Source organism: Spermophilus citellus, assembly GCF_964194105.1.
Source record: "Spermophilus citellus genome assembly, chromosome: 3".
Classification (NCBI taxonomy): domain Eukaryota; kingdom Metazoa; phylum Chordata; class Mammalia; order Rodentia; family Sciuridae; genus Spermophilus; species Spermophilus citellus.
The window spans coordinates 5,186,951-5,203,838 of NC_138184.1; the positions used below are offsets into that span (position 1 = coordinate 5,186,951).

General features: G+C 54.9%; 1 protein-coding gene across 2 annotated transcripts in view; it reads right to left on the reverse strand.

Moving 5' to 3' along the window:
• The window catches only part of FBN3 (fibrillin 3), a 56,155-nt gene that overhangs the window by 29,271 nt on the left and 9,996 nt on the right, over positions 1-16,888 (reverse strand). For both annotated transcript variants that reach the window (XR_014021298.1, XM_081288514.1), the window contains exons 16-39: positions 14,782-14,904; positions 14,264-14,539; positions 13,931-13,984; positions 12,760-12,885; positions 12,553-12,678; positions 11,185-11,304; positions 10,955-11,092; positions 10,769-10,819; positions 10,362-10,487; positions 9,538-9,762; positions 9,200-9,325; positions 8,653-8,781; positions 7,604-7,729; positions 6,609-6,734; positions 6,090-6,212; positions 5,756-5,881; positions 4,615-4,740; positions 3,109-3,231; positions 2,813-2,935; positions 2,260-2,385; positions 2,046-2,168; positions 1,538-1,660; positions 933-1,094; positions 133-201 (exon numbers count right to left, since the gene is read on the reverse strand). Coding sequence is in view for 1 of the 2 variants with exons in the window: in XM_081288514.1 (XP_081144640.1) it covers positions 133-201; positions 933-1,094; positions 1,538-1,660; positions 2,046-2,168; positions 2,260-2,385; positions 2,813-2,935; positions 3,109-3,231; positions 4,615-4,740; positions 5,756-5,881; positions 6,090-6,212; positions 6,609-6,734; positions 7,604-7,729; positions 8,653-8,781; positions 9,200-9,325; positions 9,538-9,762; positions 10,362-10,487; positions 10,769-10,819; positions 10,955-11,092; positions 11,185-11,304; positions 12,553-12,678; positions 12,760-12,885; positions 13,931-13,984; positions 14,264-14,539; positions 14,782-14,904 (3,096 nt within the window). In the remaining variant the exon portion in view is untranslated. The remainder of the gene's footprint in view (positions 1-132; positions 202-932; positions 1,095-1,537; positions 1,661-2,045; positions 2,169-2,259; positions 2,386-2,812; positions 2,936-3,108; positions 3,232-4,614; positions 4,741-5,755; positions 5,882-6,089; positions 6,213-6,608; positions 6,735-7,603; positions 7,730-8,652; positions 8,782-9,199; positions 9,326-9,537; positions 9,763-10,361; positions 10,488-10,768; positions 10,820-10,954; positions 11,093-11,184; positions 11,305-12,552; positions 12,679-12,759; positions 12,886-13,930; positions 13,985-14,263; positions 14,540-14,781; positions 14,905-16,888) is intronic.

A 16,888-nucleotide genomic window follows, 5' to 3' on the forward strand; every position in this document is an offset into this window, starting at 1 on the left:
CAAGTGGAAGCATGGTTTGGTTCTCCCGCCGGTCCTCCAGGTGAAAAGATACACTCCCCAGGCAGTCCAACTCAGTACTTTGGTGAGATACAGCGAAAGTGGAGCCAGTTGGATGGTCTGCCAGGAACTCACCTTCTAGAATGACAGTGACTGGGTTGGGCCGGAAGCCCTCACCACCTGGGCACAGGGTTCTGTACTCAGCTGCAAGGGAAACAGGCTCTTGTGAGGGGCTCTGGGGTGGGGCATTGGATCAAAGCCCAGGGGAAACGGGAGGGGGGGTCCCTTAAAAAGTGCTCAAGAGCAGGCCCCCGTCTGGTCATCCTTGGCCTCTTGGAGTCAAGAGACCTTAGGCCAATGTTAGGGCTGCTTGGGGATTCGGTGTGTGTGAGTGTGAGTGTGTGTAAATTGTTTTCACATTCAATATGGCAGCAGACGGATCACAAGGTAGCGGCTTTGCACAGGTTGTTCTCTCTGCCTTCACATCCTCCCCCTTCTCTTCTAGGGAAACTCCTACTCATCCTTCAAAACCACACTCAAGCCTTTTCCCTGGGAAGCCTTCTTTCACCTGCTTCCTCTCTGTGGCTTTCTCCTGGACCATCCCTAAGCCTCAAACAAGCCCTTTGGAGAGCTCTACCCTCGCAATCCTGAGACCACTGGTTCACAGGTGAGGAACACATGTGGCTTGTCTTTCTCTCAGTCCCCGGACCCTAGCACAAGGCACAGACTGGCCAAGTGATGGAGTGAAGCACAGAGAATTGGAGAAGCCCGACCCATGAGCTGCCCAGAGCATGCAGTGTGCCCCAGGATGCACTCTTCTCCCTCCCTGGTGTTCAGTTTCCCTGTCCCTCAAAGCCTTCTGTTAGCAGAAATGACCCCGAAGATCCTGGTCTCTGTGGCTCAGGCCACAGTGCCTGCCCTGCAGAGGAACTCACTGGCATTGGTCATTGGACACAGTTCACAGGGGTTGCCCCAGGCCCGGCCCAGGGAGCAACAGCAGGAGGCTCGGGTGACGCCAATTCCGATCTCAGCACTGCAGGAAATGCCACCATCCCCTCGGTCAAGGGTCTCCAGGAAACAATTCCCAGCCCGGGTGTCTGAACAGGCAGAAAGGGGTGGTTACCAAATGGCAGGAGAGAAACCATGTGCATGTGTGCTTGCTATGTGTCTATGCATGTGTGGCTGTGGCCTCTGAGTGTCTATGTGTGCCTGTGTGGAGGTTGGGGGGGACAACTGTTGACTGACTGTCTCAGGGTGTGTGGCCGTGTGTGTGTGGGTTCGTTTGTGTGTGTGGTGGTGGCTGGGTGTTCCTGAATGCATGAACAGGGAAGGGCCAGGCAGGGAAGTTGTGTGCTTGTGAGACTGTCTGCATGGGCGTGCAGCTGGATCTAGACCAGAAGGCTGTATCTCTCTGGGGGACAAGGATGATCCTGGTTCCAAGCCAGCAAGTGTCCTCTTGTCGGAAGCAGGTGGACAGCCTGACATCCAGCTGGCTCCACAGACCCCAGGCCCCCCCAGCTAGAGCTGAGCATGGACTCACCGACGCATCCCACCCCACTGGGGTTCAGCTCGAAATCCTGGGGACAGTTGCAGAAGTAGCTGCCGGGGGTGTTGACGCACAGGCCGTTGATGCAGTTCACAGGGTCTGCACACTCGTTGGCATCTGTGGGGGGCAACAGCACCATCATCACCTGTTCCATTCAACTGGGCTTAGAGGTTTCCCCTTGAAAACTCTCCCCACCCTGCGTGCCACTCAGCCAACACACAAAACCCAGATTTAGAAAATGCTTTCAAACCATGGGGTGGAAAAACTCAAATCTGGTCCACTGCTTGTTGGTGTCAATAAAGTTTTATTGGCAAATGGCCATGGCCATTCATTTACATATCGTCTGTGGCTGTTCAACAGCGGCAGAGTGGAGTACAGCCAATGGAGACTGGCTTGCAGAGCTGAAGTCAGGCAAGCCCGCTTGCGGGGGCATCAAGGGAGCAAGCCACGCCCCCACCCTCAGTCCTGTATCCCCGCTTCCCCAGCCTGGCTGACCCCGCACCTGTGCAGTTGCCGCCACTGCGGTCCAGCTCATAGCCATGGTCACAGATGCAGCGGAACATCCCAGGCAGGTTCTCACAGGTCCCAAATGTGCAGAGGTTCCCAAGAGCACACTCATCCACATCTGCAGGAACCCCAGGTCAGCCCGCCTGGCTGGACAGCATGTTTGGGGACCCACCCACTCTGCCCTCTATCCGGTGGAGCCCGGGCCTCACCCTGGCAGGCCCGGTGGTCCCCGGTGGGGCTGAAGCCCATCTCACATTCGCAGCGGAAGCCACCAGGTACATTGAGACACTGCCCGCTGTCACAGAGGTCCATGTCCGCAGCGCATTCGTCCCTGTCTGAGGGGCCCAAAGGGTGGAGGGCTGGGGGCCAGCTGGGCTGGAACCCCTCGAGGTGGGTGGGAGGATCCAGACACTTGAACACTTCAGTGTCCCCAGGGACCCAGGAATGAAGCTCTAGGAACTTGGACCCCAACTCAGGGAGGGCGTGTGATCAAGACAGGGGCCAGGGAGAGGAGAGGGGGCTCTGGACATGCAGACTCCAGCAGACGGGCAGAGAGGGATTTGGTCACACCTTGGGCAGAGGGCAGCCAGGTAGTAAGCAAGCATCCCTAAGCACGCGGAGTCTAAGGGAGAAGACAGCCTTCACGGGTGGGTAGGCGGCCAGGGGGCTGAGGCTGCATCTCTCCAGCATCCCCAGGGTGGGAGGTGGCGAGTCCAGCCCCGTGGCTGTCCCTCTCTGGTGCCTGCACCTGCTTCCTCTCACCTTCACAGGAGTAGCCATCCCCAGCAAATCCCTGGCGGCAGGCACAGCAGTAGGAACCAGGCGTGTTGTGGCAGTCGGCTCGCGGGCTGCACCGGTGCTCTCGGAGGGCACACTCATCCAGGTCTGTAGGGTTCAGAGCGTGCAGTCCCCCAGTGTGCATGCCAGGGGCTGCAGAGAGGCAGACCCTCCAACCCAGCCCTGCATGGTTCCACCGGCCCTGGACCCAGCCACACCACCTCCACCTGGCACCCCCCTACCTCTTCTACTTGGTAGGGACCCCTGCCCCAGGTACTCACCCTGGCATCTGAAGCCATCTCCCACCCAGCCTGGCCGGCACCTACAGCTGAAACTCCCAGGGACGTTGAGGCAGGAGGCGTGGCTGTCACAGTTGTGTCCCCCAAGCTCACACTCGTTCACATCTGAGTGGGGAGGAGAAATGACAGGGCCCAGTCTCAGAGGGCAAGGCTTGCTGTGGTAGCAGTGAAAAGAGGGAGAAAGTCCCCAGAGAGTCTCCTTCCGCCTACCCCAGGACCTTCTGTCTTTATCCAGAGTCCAAGAGAGAAACCCCCAACCCAATAGGCATAACTCTTAGCAGCCCTCAGAAATGATCTAAAATGGCAACATGAGAGACTCAGGTAGACATTAAGAGTAACTGTCCCAATGAAGAGTTAAACCAGGATTTCCTTCTAGTCTGTCATTTCTAATTCTGAGTCAGTTTTGCATCACCATTATCATCTCTGCAGTGTTGATGCACCACCTAAGTGAGCTACTGTTACTGAACCTTTCTTTACCTGGACTCTCAGTTATACTTGCAAAAATGTATTTTAAAAGAAAAATTTATATCAACACTGACAAACTCAAAATCATAGGTTTGGGCTAGGGGTGCAATTCAGTGGTACAGCACTTGCCTAGCATGCACCAGGCCCTCGGTTCCATTCCGTGCATGGGAAGATAAAAAATCATAGGGCTTAATGTTCTGCGATGCAATCTTTGTATCTAACACACACTCAAATAACTATACAACTAGAGCGTACAGGGCTGTGGGCCCTTGCGACACCCAGTCAAGTCCTAACCCCTTGAATCTGTGAATGTGTTCTCATTTGGAGACGGGTTCACCTTTCACTCTTCCACATGCGGAAATCCACCCAGTACCATTTGTCAAAGGGGCTGACTTTCCCTACCATACGTTTTTGGCCCCTTGGTCAAGAATCAGATGCCTGTAGCTGCGAGGGTTGACTTCTGAGCCCCCTGGTCTATTCCATGAGTCTATGTGTCTGCTTTTATGGCAGTACCGTGCCGTGTTTGTGGAAGGAAGAGGTCAAGGTGAAGCCATGGAACCCCAAAGATTGTGAGCAACCTTCAGAAGCTAGGAGACATGTGTGGGACAGACTCTCCCTCTGAACTCCCAAGAAGGAACCCAGCCTGGCCACACCTTGATTTCAGGCCTTTTGACCTCCAGAACTTTTTTCTGGAGGGAGGCTAAATCTCTGGGATTTTATACCAAGAGGCAGATGCTCATCTGACAGCCCTAAGAAACGGATTCTGTAACAATTCGGTATTTCAATGTGTCATGTAAAGCAGAGGCTCCCCTGCTGTGTTGGGAAGGTGCTGTGGGCATTTGGGGCTGCTCTGTCCAGCTGTTTAAGGGGACCCCGGGGCAGTGCATTCACACGAGGCCTCATCAGTGGAGATCCATCAGAATGAGTTCTGGCTACACTCTGCCTGAGGCCTGAGGCAGCCCTGATGACCATCAAGCTGGCCCCTGGAGTCCCTCTCACCTGCATCACTGACCACCAGCTCACCTGAGCAGCCCGTGGCCCCCTTCCTGATGACGTAGCCTGGCTGGCAGTGGCACACAAAGGACCCCTTTGTGTTCTCACAGATCCCGTGGATGCAGATGTAAGGGTTAAGGTCACACTCGTTCACATCTGTAGGGTGAGAGGGCAGGAGGCCTGAGGATTAGGTGCTGGGGGAGGGCAGGACGGAGGCCAGCAGCAGGCTGGGTGTCCTGTGATGCGTGTTTCACAGCATGTGCTTCATGGAACACAGGAGCCAGTGAGCCATGACAGGCCTGCACTGTCCAGGGCATTTAGGGAACGAGTTCCATAAGACAGCCAGGCTTACTTCCAGCAGGACTTCACGTGAGGTCTGCAGCAGGATTACGTGGACAGCAGTCCCTATCTTTACCTGTTCACAAGGCTTTTTTCTGAAATCCCAGTGCATGGGACTCAAGTTCCACTGTCCAAGTAAGTTTTGGTCAGGAGTCACATGGTTACTTCTGGCACTTCCCACTCTCCCCTCAGCTCTGCCCTGGTAGGGCACCCAGTACACATCTCCTCCCCAGTCCCCAGGACCACCTGTGGCTAGGTGAGGACAGGGGTTGCAAAACCCCAAACAGGGCTCACAGAACACCGTGCTGACTCTCTTTCATCCTGTTTCCCCTCCCCTTTGCCTGGGATGATCTTAAAGCACAAACCCCCAGAACACAGCATGATTTTCTGGTTGGTGTTGGGTTCACAGTGAATGCTCAATAAATGTGATCCCTAAGGGGCTGGGGTTGTGGTTCAGTGGTAGAGTGCTTGCCTAGTATGCATTGGGTTTGATCCTCAGAACCACATAAATGTAAAATAAAGATGTTGTGTCCACCTAAAAAACTAAAAACTAAAATTAAAAAAAAAAAACACCAAATATTAAAAAAAATAAATATAAAAGGTGATCCCTAAGAACAGGCTTGGCGGGCTCTGCTTCTATGAGAGTGTCTCCAGGGCTTTGGAGACAGGTCTCAGTGCTGGTGGCCTCCAAGCAGCCCACTGAGCACTGCTACCAAGCCTCACCTCCCTTTCCTGACAGGGATGGGACCTCAAACTTGTGCCTTCGTGCCTCCTGGTAGGAGGAGTGGGGGCTCTGATGTGGCCTCCTCCACCCCACAGTCCTGCTTCTCACCGACACACGTTGTCATGTCCAGAGTGGCTGTGAAGCCATCGTAACACACGCAGCGGTGCCCCCCGGGCGTGTTGGTGCACTGGCCCCGGTCACAGATGTCTGGGTTCTCTTCACACTCGTCCACATCTGGAAGAACAGGGGGATGGGCTGCAAGGGCACGGGATGCGGGGAGATCACAGGATCCTTCTCCCAGAGTCAGCAGCCCACAGGCCGGGCAGGGATGCTTTGGCTTTGCCCTGGACTTTGTGTGATGCTGGCCTCTGGGCCACTCTGGGGCTTGGCTAATGCCAGCAAGTCCCCATCCCAGGCAGAGAGAGAGGCCAGGCCCACCCACCTGCACAGGTCCTCCCATCGGGCATCAGCAGGTAGCCTTGTCCACAGCTGCACCGGAAGCTGCCTTCAGTATTAACGCAGTGCACGTCACAGCCACCATTCCGCACTTGACACTCATTGATGTCTACAGGAGACAGGGCAGACAGGGAGCAGCTGGGGCAGTGCACACGGCTGGGCATGGGCAGGGCTAGGAAGCAGTGGAGTGGGGCAGTGGGAGGGGCCATGTGTGGGTTGGGCCAGGGAAGTGGGAGGGGCAGGCATGGTTTGGTGGGCGGGGCTGGGAAGTGGGAGGGGTCTGGTGTGGTGGGGCAGTGCCTGGGGCCAGGGAAGTAGGAGGGGCGGGTTGGGTGGACTGGGAAGTGGGAGCAGTCTGGTGGGGTGGGGGTGGGACAGTGGGCGGGGCCGGGGTGGGTGCCGCTCATTCAGGGGCAAGAGTGGAGTGGGATCGAGAGGAGGCCAGCAGGAACTGCAGCGGCTGCCATTGGGCTGCAGCGGGGATCTGGGGCAGGCGCAGGCTCACCCATGCAGCCCTGGCGGTCAGGCGTGCCCTGGAAGCCAGCATGGCAAGAGCACTGGAAGGCACCAATGACGTTGACACACTGGCCGTGCGGACACAGGCTGTCACTCAGGGCACACTCGTCGATGTCTGTGGGGTGGGGGGAAGCACAAGGCTGGTGGGGTTCCCTGGTGAAGGAAGGACCTGTACCCTCTGCCTCTCTGTGATGAGACACACCTAACCAATCAGCTCACACTCCTCACATCAGCACTCCCTCCACGGGCACCAGCCTACTCACACAAACACACACTCACACCATGCACACTCGTCCCTGGTGCACACAGCCACAGATACACACTCCATTACAAACACAAATACACAGACTCAGACTCACAAACACATCTCACACTAACCCATACTTATGCTCACACTTGTACACCTGTATATACACTAGCACTCGGGTAGATTCACACCGTTGTGCATGCTCACACACATGAACATACCCTCACTCACAAACCCATCTTCCTTGTGTAAACGTACACACTCACATCCTCTTGCACACCCACACCAGCTCATACACTCACATGCAAACACATCTGTCCTCTATAGACACATTCACATCCAGATACGCACTCACACCCTTTTACATGCTCACACACATGCACAACCCCTCACATCTGCACACATGTGAACAGCCTGTATAGGCACACACATACATCCTCACAGGCACCCTCACTCGTATAGATGCATTCACAGGTACACGTGCACGTTCACAGACACACATTCCTCCCATCTCACTCCTGTGCACCCATGGAGACACACAAATGTACACTTCCACCATCTGGTGCATGCAATCACACACATACACACACATTTGCACACTCACACATAACCCATCCTCAGATACACCAATAGAATCACCCGCCATCTCACACGGTAGACACTGAGACACACACTCCCACTAGCACATGCAGGGCCCGTGCACATATACACACCACATGTGCAGGATGCACACTCACCCTCACAGGCAGTGCCCTCGGCCACCAGTTCATGTCCTGTGGGACACCGGCACTCGTAGCTCCCGTCCGTGTTGGTGCAGGTGCCTCCCCGGCACATCTGCGGGTCCCTTGCACACTCGTCCACATCTGAATGTATGAAAAGAGCAGGCTGAAGACGCCAACTGGAGGAGGCGGTGAAGTGGCTTCTGGAAGCTTCCCCTGCTGCCTGGGGAAGCTTGTGTGTCTGTGTGTCTGTGAACGTGCACGTGTACCTGTGAATGCATCTATAGGCTCCCTCACCCTGGCTGAAGCCAGGACAGCCCAGAGGCTTAGGGCTGGGATGACCGGGGACAGTGAGGTCTGAGCTGGGAGAAGCAAGTCAGATCTGAGGGAGAGGGACTGGAATTCGCAGAATTGGGACAGGAGGCGGACACTTGGAATCACTGACAGAAGCCCTGAGAAGCCCCTCCCCTCCCCTTTGGACCAGGCTCAGCCCTGCAGCCACCTTTGTCTCCTTCTAGCCCTAGGCCCACCTCAGGGCCTTTGCATATGCTGTTCTCACTCCAGGTTGCCCCTCTAGCCTCTCTTCACCCCATTTTCTCCCACTCCTCTCAGCCACTCCCCAAGTCCCACAGGATGAGCACATCTTCCAGGTCCGCAATCCTATTGGAACTTGTGCATTGCTTTGGGGATTCGTTTTAACATCTGTTCCCCCACAAGGCCATGAACTCCAAGAAAACAGCTCTATTGCTAAGCTCTCTGCAGTGGAATGTTCACTGAATGAGTAACAAAGGAAGGATGAGGCTGAGGCCCCTGAACGGCAGTGTCTCCGGAGCTTCTCTGTGGAGCCCTGTCTTTCTCATGCTGCACCCCTCCTGGGAGAACTCACTGTCCGCATGTCCCCACCCAGGTCTCAGTCCCCAGGCCTCTCTCCTAAAGACGACAGCCTGTGGCAACCAGAAATGCTCTTCCCTAGCTGGACGGCAGCCCCTCCCATGCCTTCCCTCCCCCAGCAAGGCTCCAGGCCCCTCCTCTGGACCCCACCCCGCCTTCACCCTGTGGCCGCTCACCCATGCAGTTCTTCATCAGCACAGAGCTGCTCTCGTAGCCAGGGAGACACTCACACTCAAAGCTGCCCGGAGTGTTGACACAGGCACCCTGGCCGCAGAGGTCGGGGGAGATACGGCACTCGTCGATATCTGTGGGGACAGGGGGTGTGGGTGGGTGGGTGGCATGGGGGACTGGGGAGGAGGATCCCTAGGGTTCCCTGGACTTGACCCAAGAGGAGATCCAGGGCAGCGTCTCCACCCCTGTGGACACAAGGGGCTGCACGGGAGCCCTGGACGCTTCACGGAGCAGGGAAAGAGGTGCTTGCTCTGAACACTGAGCAAGGCAGGGGTCTTTTTAGCTTGGAGGCCCTGAGTGGACACATTTGGAGCCTTTCCACAGGGACAGAGGGTTCCTACAACCCAGAGAGGCTAAAGACCTACCTTAGGTCACACAGCACACAGGTGGGTACAAGAGGCACCTACATGGGTCATGCTTCCACCTCTGACTCAAAGCCCCCATCCCTGCAATGGATGGCTCCCCTCTCCAAGAGGCAGAGGGGGCACCTACCTGTGCAGTTCCTCTCCTGGGCATCCAGGGCGAAACCCCCGGTACAGGAGCAGTGGAAGCTGCCCACGGTGTTGCGGCAGGTGCCGTGGGTGCAGATGCCGGGGAACACCTTGCACTCATTCACATCTGGAGTGGGGGCGGGTGTAACACGTGGTCAGACCACCCCACATCCTGAAGCTGGGAATCGTCAACCAAGCCCTCCAGGGTTCTGACCCCTGAACTTTCTCACCGCCCCTCTCCAGGCACTTCCCACCTCCAGGACTGTCCCCATGCTGTCCCCTCCTCTGGCTTCCCCATCCTGCCAGGGCCTCTCCTGCAGGCTCCCTTCCCACACACACCTTTATAGAAGGGCCGGCCAGACAGGAAGTCCTGGCTGGCGAAGCCCCGGCCTCGGGGGCACAGGCTGGCGAACTCCGGGGAGTCGGGCCCCCCACAGGCCTCACACTCAGCACCCCAGGCGGCCCCAATGGAGCAGCAGCAAGTGTCCATCCGGTACTTGCCGGGCAGGGGGACCCCACAGTCGTCCTCGTCCCAGCGCAGGAAACACAGCTCCAGCCTCACGTCTGCACAGAGTAGCAATCGCCAGGTCAGACCCCTGCCACACTGCGGGCGGGGGCTCGGAACCCCCTGCCTGAAACTTTCTCCCCAACATGGGGGGGAGAAGGAAAAGACGTGGCTTCCTCATGCTGAGGTTCCATGTCCTCCCACAGTAGCACCCGATAATAATAATGCTCACTGCCTGGATGCTAACCAAGCACTCCATCCATTTAATCCTCAAAATAATGCTGAGAGGAGGGGCTGGGATTTCAGAGACTTTGATACTGAGAGCAAAACATTACAGTGACCTTGAGCCCCGAGACTGAGGGAGGTGTGTGAGCAACCCCGCTGGCTAAACACCTCCTGGAGGAGCTCCTGCTCAGGGCCACCCGTGTACACTTTATTGGAAAAGAGAATAACCAAGCATGTAGATGCGATTTCAGGAGGGTTTTGTCATTTGCAATGCTCAGAGAGGAGGCATATAAATTCTCAGGAAGCACTGAGTGGGAGTAGAGGGTCCTGGAGGGCCCGGCATCCGTCCTGTTCCTAGAGGCATCTCTAGTTGCTGCAGGTAGAGGGAAGGAGGGGAGGGCAGGGCCCCCTCCGGGGATGTGCCTGGACTCACCCACGCACAGCCTGCCCGAGGCGTCCAGCTTCAGGCCCTGGGGACACTCGCAGCGGAAGGAGCCAGCCGTGTTGAGACAGCGCCCGTTCAGACAGATGCCGGGAAAGGACTCACATTCGTCCACATCTGGGCAGTGGAAGGCAAGACAGAGGCGGGAGGGCTGGAGGCCCCCAAGAGTGCTGCAGGTCATTCCCCTGGGAGCTCAGGAAGCCCAAGCTGTCCTTGGGGAGGAAGGAGGGGACCATGGCAAGGATACTGGGGGATCTCGGGAAGACCTGGGTACCAGGGAGGGAAAATTTCGGTCTCTATCTCAGGAGGATCCCCAGGAGCACCCAAGCATGACACACATCTGCCTGTATATGTGGATTTGGAGGGGAAGAGAACGGGAGAGAGAGGGTCAGACTTACCTTCGCAGGTGAGACCCTTCATTCGGGCGAATCCACGTGCACAGGTAGGGTCTGTGTTTCGGTGAATGGGGATGGAGAGAGGAATCACTCTACGGTCAGCCCCAGGGTACCAGCTCACCCCGTGCTCCTAATGGGCACCAGAGCACGCAGGCGCGGTGGCCCGGGAGGCCCCCAGATAAGCTTTACCTATCTCGCAGCGTTCACAGGGGCTCCCCCAGGCGACCCCGAGGGTGGCGCAGCACTCAGACCGCAGAGCGGCTCCCTGCAGGTTCACCTCACAATGGCCATCCTGGATCTGCAGCCAGCAAGTGCCTTTTGTGCTGTCTGGGTGGAAGGGGGTGGGATCACTGACTCACCTACAGGGCTCACACCTGCACCTCCACCTGCAGAGGCCCAGGATCTGCAACCCCTCTCACCTACACACAGGGTACCAGAGGGCTCCAGCCGACTGCCAGGGGCGCATTCGCAGGTGTAGGAGCCCGCCAGGTTTCGGCACACACCGTTCACACAGGGGCTGGACAGGCACTCGTTGATGTCTGCGGGGACAGCCCACCACCACTTGCTGAGCTGTGGGACGGGGAGGCACACCTGGCCGGGGCTCCCTCCTCCCTGGGGGGCTGCTGCACCCAGATGCAAGCGGAAGCAGGCAGAGAATGTGGGAATAGAGTGTGCACGCAAGCAAGCGTGTTCAACGTGTGTGTGTGTTTGTGTGTGTAAGAGACAAGAAAAACCACACTCTTTTTCCTACTCTTACTTACCTCAGTGAAGCGCAAAACACTCCAGTGACTAGACATGATTTTTTTTCCCCACACTGACCAATTCTCCCACACCAGCAAGGTGCCCTTTAACTCAATTCAATGATGACATTGTCTACCTGGGTTACAGGCAGATGCCACAGGTGAAGGGTTCAGTCCCATAAGACTGCCCCCCACCCAGGTAGGTGCCATTCAAATCCAGGCCTCCAGAGCTTCTGACTGGCTAGCCAGGAACTGCGGGTTCCCAGAGCCTCCTCCATGGTTAGCTAGAGGCTCACATGACTTCCGGTTCCTAGCACACTCCAGGGGAGCTCACAAGCATGGCCAGAGGATGAGGTATCGGGAAGCAGGTGGGGAGCTCCAGACGCCGCTGAGATTTCAGCTATCTGAAAGCTCCCTGGGCCACATAATTCTGGGATTTTGATGGAGGCTTGGTGATGTAGGCATGACTAACTCCATCTCCAGCTCGTCTTCCATTCCCAGAGGTTGGAGGGAGCATGGAAAGCTCCCAGCTTCTAATCATGGCTTGGTCTTTTCTTCTAATCATGGCTGCTTCATCAGAACCAAACACCTTTCTACCACCCAGGAAATCCCAAGAGATTCAGAACTCCATGTCGGGACTCAGGGTCAAAAACCAACCATTAGGACTCAAGATGCTCCTAGCGTCTTTACTGCTCAGATTACAAGAGGGTTTGAAGCACTATGTCAGGAAAATGGCCCAAAATATGTTTATTATAAGTCAAACTCAGCCTCTGTGCATGAATGCTGATATGCAGGGTCTCAGGAGCATGCATGGTGTGGACCGGTAACTCTAAAGGGGGTTATGGCATGAGAGAGATAAAGTGAGACACAGGAGGAAAATGGAGAAAGGACAGAGGTCAGGGTGTGGCAGGGGGTCAGCCCAGGAAGGGAGCAGGTGGCCCGGCCGTGTAGAGCCTGTGTGTGCACACACCACATGCAGCATGTGTATCTGCTTGTGTGTTTGTGTGTCCTGTGTGTGCTGCTAGAAGTGTGCCCGGTACCCTGTACCTTCACAGGTCTCTGTGTCCTGCCGGAAGCTGAAACCCTGGGGGCAGGAGCAGCTATAGCTACCAGGGCTATTCCGGCACCTCCCGTTGTCACACAAGAGACTGTTGAGGGCACACTCGTCCACGTCTGTAGGGTGGGGTTGGAGAGAGGGGTCGGGGGTCTGCCGTGGGAGGAGCCCACCCCCTGTCCAGTGGTGGGCATGCTCACCGATGCACTCCTTGCCCGTGGCTCCTGCCTCATAACCCAGGTTGCAGATGCAGCGGTAGCTGCCCCTAAGGTTCTCGCACATGCCGTTGGTACAGACCTCGGGATCAAGGGCACACTCGTTGATGTCTGCAGCAGGAGGAGAGAGACAGCAGCTGCATGGGCTCTCCGGGGGGTCTCCAGAAGCCAGTTCCCCACTCCAGGTTGGAGTTCCAGCCCAGACCTTGCTTCACTTCTCCCCTTACCAGGGTTGCCCAGCCTTGGCCCAGTTGACCTTGGGGGCAGGATCATTCCTTACTATTGGTAGGGGGGGCATCCTGCACATTGCAGAATGTTGGGGCAGCATCCCTGGTTTCTACCCATGAGATGCCAGACATTGCCAAATGTCCCCTGTCCCCAGTTTGGAAGGCATGGAGTAGACATTTGTATAGCATTCCTTAATATAATACAGGTGGCACTCAGTGTCTGTGGGTTCTACATCAGTGGATTCAACCAATCCAGGATGGAAGACATTCAGAAAATAACTGCATTCATACTAAACATGTATAGATTTTTATTGTGTGAGTGGTGCTAGGGATGAATCCCAGGGCCTCGCCCATGTTAGGCAAGCACTGTACCAGTGAACTGCTGCCTCGACCTTTTTATTTTATCTTGAGACAAGGTCTCACTATTTTGCCCAGGCTGGCCTCCAACGCGTGATCCTCCTGCCTCAGCCTCCTGAGTGTGCACCATCATGCAGAGATTCTCCCCCCTTGTCATTATTCCTTAAACAATGCAGTGTGACAACCATGTGTACAACATCTACGTCGTATTAGGTGTTCTAAGCCATCTAGAGACGATGTAAAGTCTCTGAGACTTCCACAAACCAAGGAATACCAAGGATCACCATCAAATAAATCACTGAAAGCAAGGGGTGAGGGAAGCCTGGAACAGATGCTCCCTGGTGGCCTCAGGAGGACCCAGCCCTGCCTGCACCTGGATCTTGAACTTCTGGCCTCCAGGATCCCCAAGAGGAGGAACTTCCGTGGTTGGAGGAGCCAGTCTTCAGTACGTGGTTACGTACTCGGTTATGGCAGCTCTGGTGGACAATACAGTTCCCAGCCTCACCCCGCCTCTACCTGGCAGCACCGGTCACAGCACGTTGGCCCAGGGGGGAGGAGCCGCACCCACTTACCTCGACCATCCGTGGTGATGCCAAGTCCGCTGCTGCACAGCACCTGGAACTCAGCTGCGGGGGAAGAGCCAGGGAAATGGGTCGGGAGGTCAGCCATTGTAGACTTTCAGCCACATTCTTGACCCTGACTCCCCGGTCCTGGGCAAGAGTCTGGGGCTAAGATGTGCCACCCACATGCCCAAAGGGAGATCAACCCCCTTTAGTCTCTTCTTGGGGAGAGGCTCAGCAGAGACGCCACCACCCTGGGAGAGCCAAGACCTGAGTCCCTTTCCAGGACCAAAGAAATGGCCCAGGACCAAGGAGGTGGGTGGGGACAGGCAACCAGAGGCTCACCAGAGTTCTTGGCAGGACAAGGTTGGCAGGGATCCCCAAACCCATGGTCTGGGCTGACGCAGCAGCACTCAGATTTGGTGACCGTTCCCGGGAAGGGGCGGGAGCAGGATCCCTTATGCACGGCTCCGAAGCAGGTGCTGCGCACGTGGGTGTCCACACAGGCGCGGCCATCCGCGCCCACCGCCAGCCCCCCCAGGCACTGGCAGAGGAAGGAGCCCTGGGTATTGGTGCAGTGGCCGTTCATGCAGATGCCTGGCGTCCGGCACTCGTCCATGTCTGGGATAAGTGGGACCCATTGGGACCTGCCCTCTTTCCCCTCACCTCCCATGGCCCGTGCTTCCCTCTCTGCCCCCTCACCCTCCCCCACCCTCTTTTCTCCCTCCCCATTTTTCTTCCCTTCTTTTTCCTTCTCCTTTTTCTCTCCCCACCTCCTTCTCCTAGTCCTTCCTCTCTTCTCCTTGTCCCTCCTCTTTCTTCCCCCTCCCGGCCACCCTCTGCTGGTCCGAGTCCAGCCTCACCCTCGCAGTAGCGGCCACCAGGTGCCAGCAGGAAGCCAGGTTTGCAGAGACAGGTGAAGCTGCCGTTCTCATTGACACACACGCCGTTGAGGCACATGGTGTGGGTGGCACACTCGTTGTGGTCTGGGGACACCAGGAGAGGCTGGGTCCAGGGAGGGAGGCCACCCTATCCTGTTGACCAGCCCCTCTCTCTCTTCTCCAGAACTCAGGGCCGAGCCTTTGAAGGACCCTCCCTGGGATGTGACAACCCGTGACTGTCCGTTAGCTTGTTTCCTTTACTAGACACAAGGATGCTCAGGCCCCGTACGTAAAGGGGTGGCGTTGGCCTGGAGCCTAGGCACAACCTGCCATAGATTTTAATTACCTCTAGACGACTGATAGTAACCAATATGATATATATACCATAGCAAATTTTATATTATGTTTATTTTGCCACTTAAAAAAAAGTGCAAAACAAAATTTTCTTTTAAATAGGCGAAATGATGATTGTGTAACACTGTACCCAAATGTACCCAAAGCCACCAATTATTCAGTTTTAAATGATTACATTTAAATAAAGTACATTGAAAAAAATTTAAATAAATTATTCACTTTAAAGCGATTCAATTTATGTCATGTGAACTTCACTTCAATTTTAAAAAAAGGTGAAAGTCAGCTAATGAGAAAACAATCTAATCTAAAGCAACGTGGCAAGTGAGGAGATGAGTTGTTTCCCAAAGTGTTGTTATGGACACTAACAGATAGCACATATGCAAAGGGGGAAAAAGAGACCCTGTCTCAAAATATAAAATAAAAAGGGGTGAGGATGTGACTCAGTTGCTAAGCGCCCCTGGGTTCAATCCCTAGTATCAAAAAAAAATTCCCTTATAAAAATTGGTATGTGAATGTTCATAGCAGCATTATCCCTAATGTTGAAAAGTAGATACAGTGTATAAAACTGCTGCAAACCCTGGTCTCCGGGCCTCTCAGCATCACCAGTTGCTGTGTGCAAATGAAGGACCGAGCTAGCTCGCAATAACACCTCTTTGCTGCTTTAAAAAAAAAGAAAAAAGGGCTGGTATGTGGCTCAAGCGGTAGCGTGCTCGCCTGGCATGTGCGGGGTGCTGGGTTCGATCCTCAGCACCACATAAAAATAAAATAAAAATGTTGTGTCTACCGAAAACTGAAAAATAAATATTAAAAAATTGTCTTAAAAAAAAAGAAAGAAAAAAGAAAAGTAGATACAACCCAAATGTCCATCAATGGATGAATGCAATGTGCTTCCTTCATAAGGAGGAATATTATTCAGCCATGAAAAGAAGTGAAGTGAGGCTGGGGTTGTGGCTCAGTGGTAGAGCACTCACCTAGCATGTGCGAGGCACTGGGTTCAATCCTCAGTACCACATAAAAATAAATAAATAAAATAAAGGTACTCTGTCCATCTACAAGTAAAAAATATTTAAAAAAAGAAATGAAGTACAGACACATGCTACAGGTGGAGGATGCTCAGCAAAAGAAGCCAGACATAAAAGACCACATAGTGTGCGATTCCATTTATAGAAAATGTCCATAATAGGCAAATTCAGAGAGGAAGTGGATCCGCCTGATGTCGAAGGCTGGAGAGGGGAGAGTGGATTAGGAAGGAAGTAGTGATGGACCGGGGCTTTATTTTTTAAGTAGTAAAGATGTCCTAAACTTACATTGTGGTGATGCTTGTACAACTGTGCATTTACTGACAACCACTGAACTGCAGGTTTTCAATGGTGATTTATGGTATGAATATTATACAAGAAAGATGCTTTAAAATCCTTCCACAGAAGGGACTTTGGAGGCAGATCTTCTCACAAGGTGAATAAAGAAAGGAGGGGGGACCCCACTGGGCATGGATCCAGACCCTACCCAAACCCCTCGGGCAGCGAAGAGCCGGGTGCTCTCCAAGGTCCTGATCCCACCCTCTCTGCAGCCAGTCCTTCTGGGCTGTCCTGGGACGGGGAAGGTCCCCAGTTCAGGCCCAGGATTAAGCATTAGACTGCTTGGTCTCACCCAGAGGCCCCTTCTTACAATTCATGGAAAGAATTTGGGACGATGGACAGAAGCCATGTTTAGGGTGGTCAGGAGTGGAGACAAG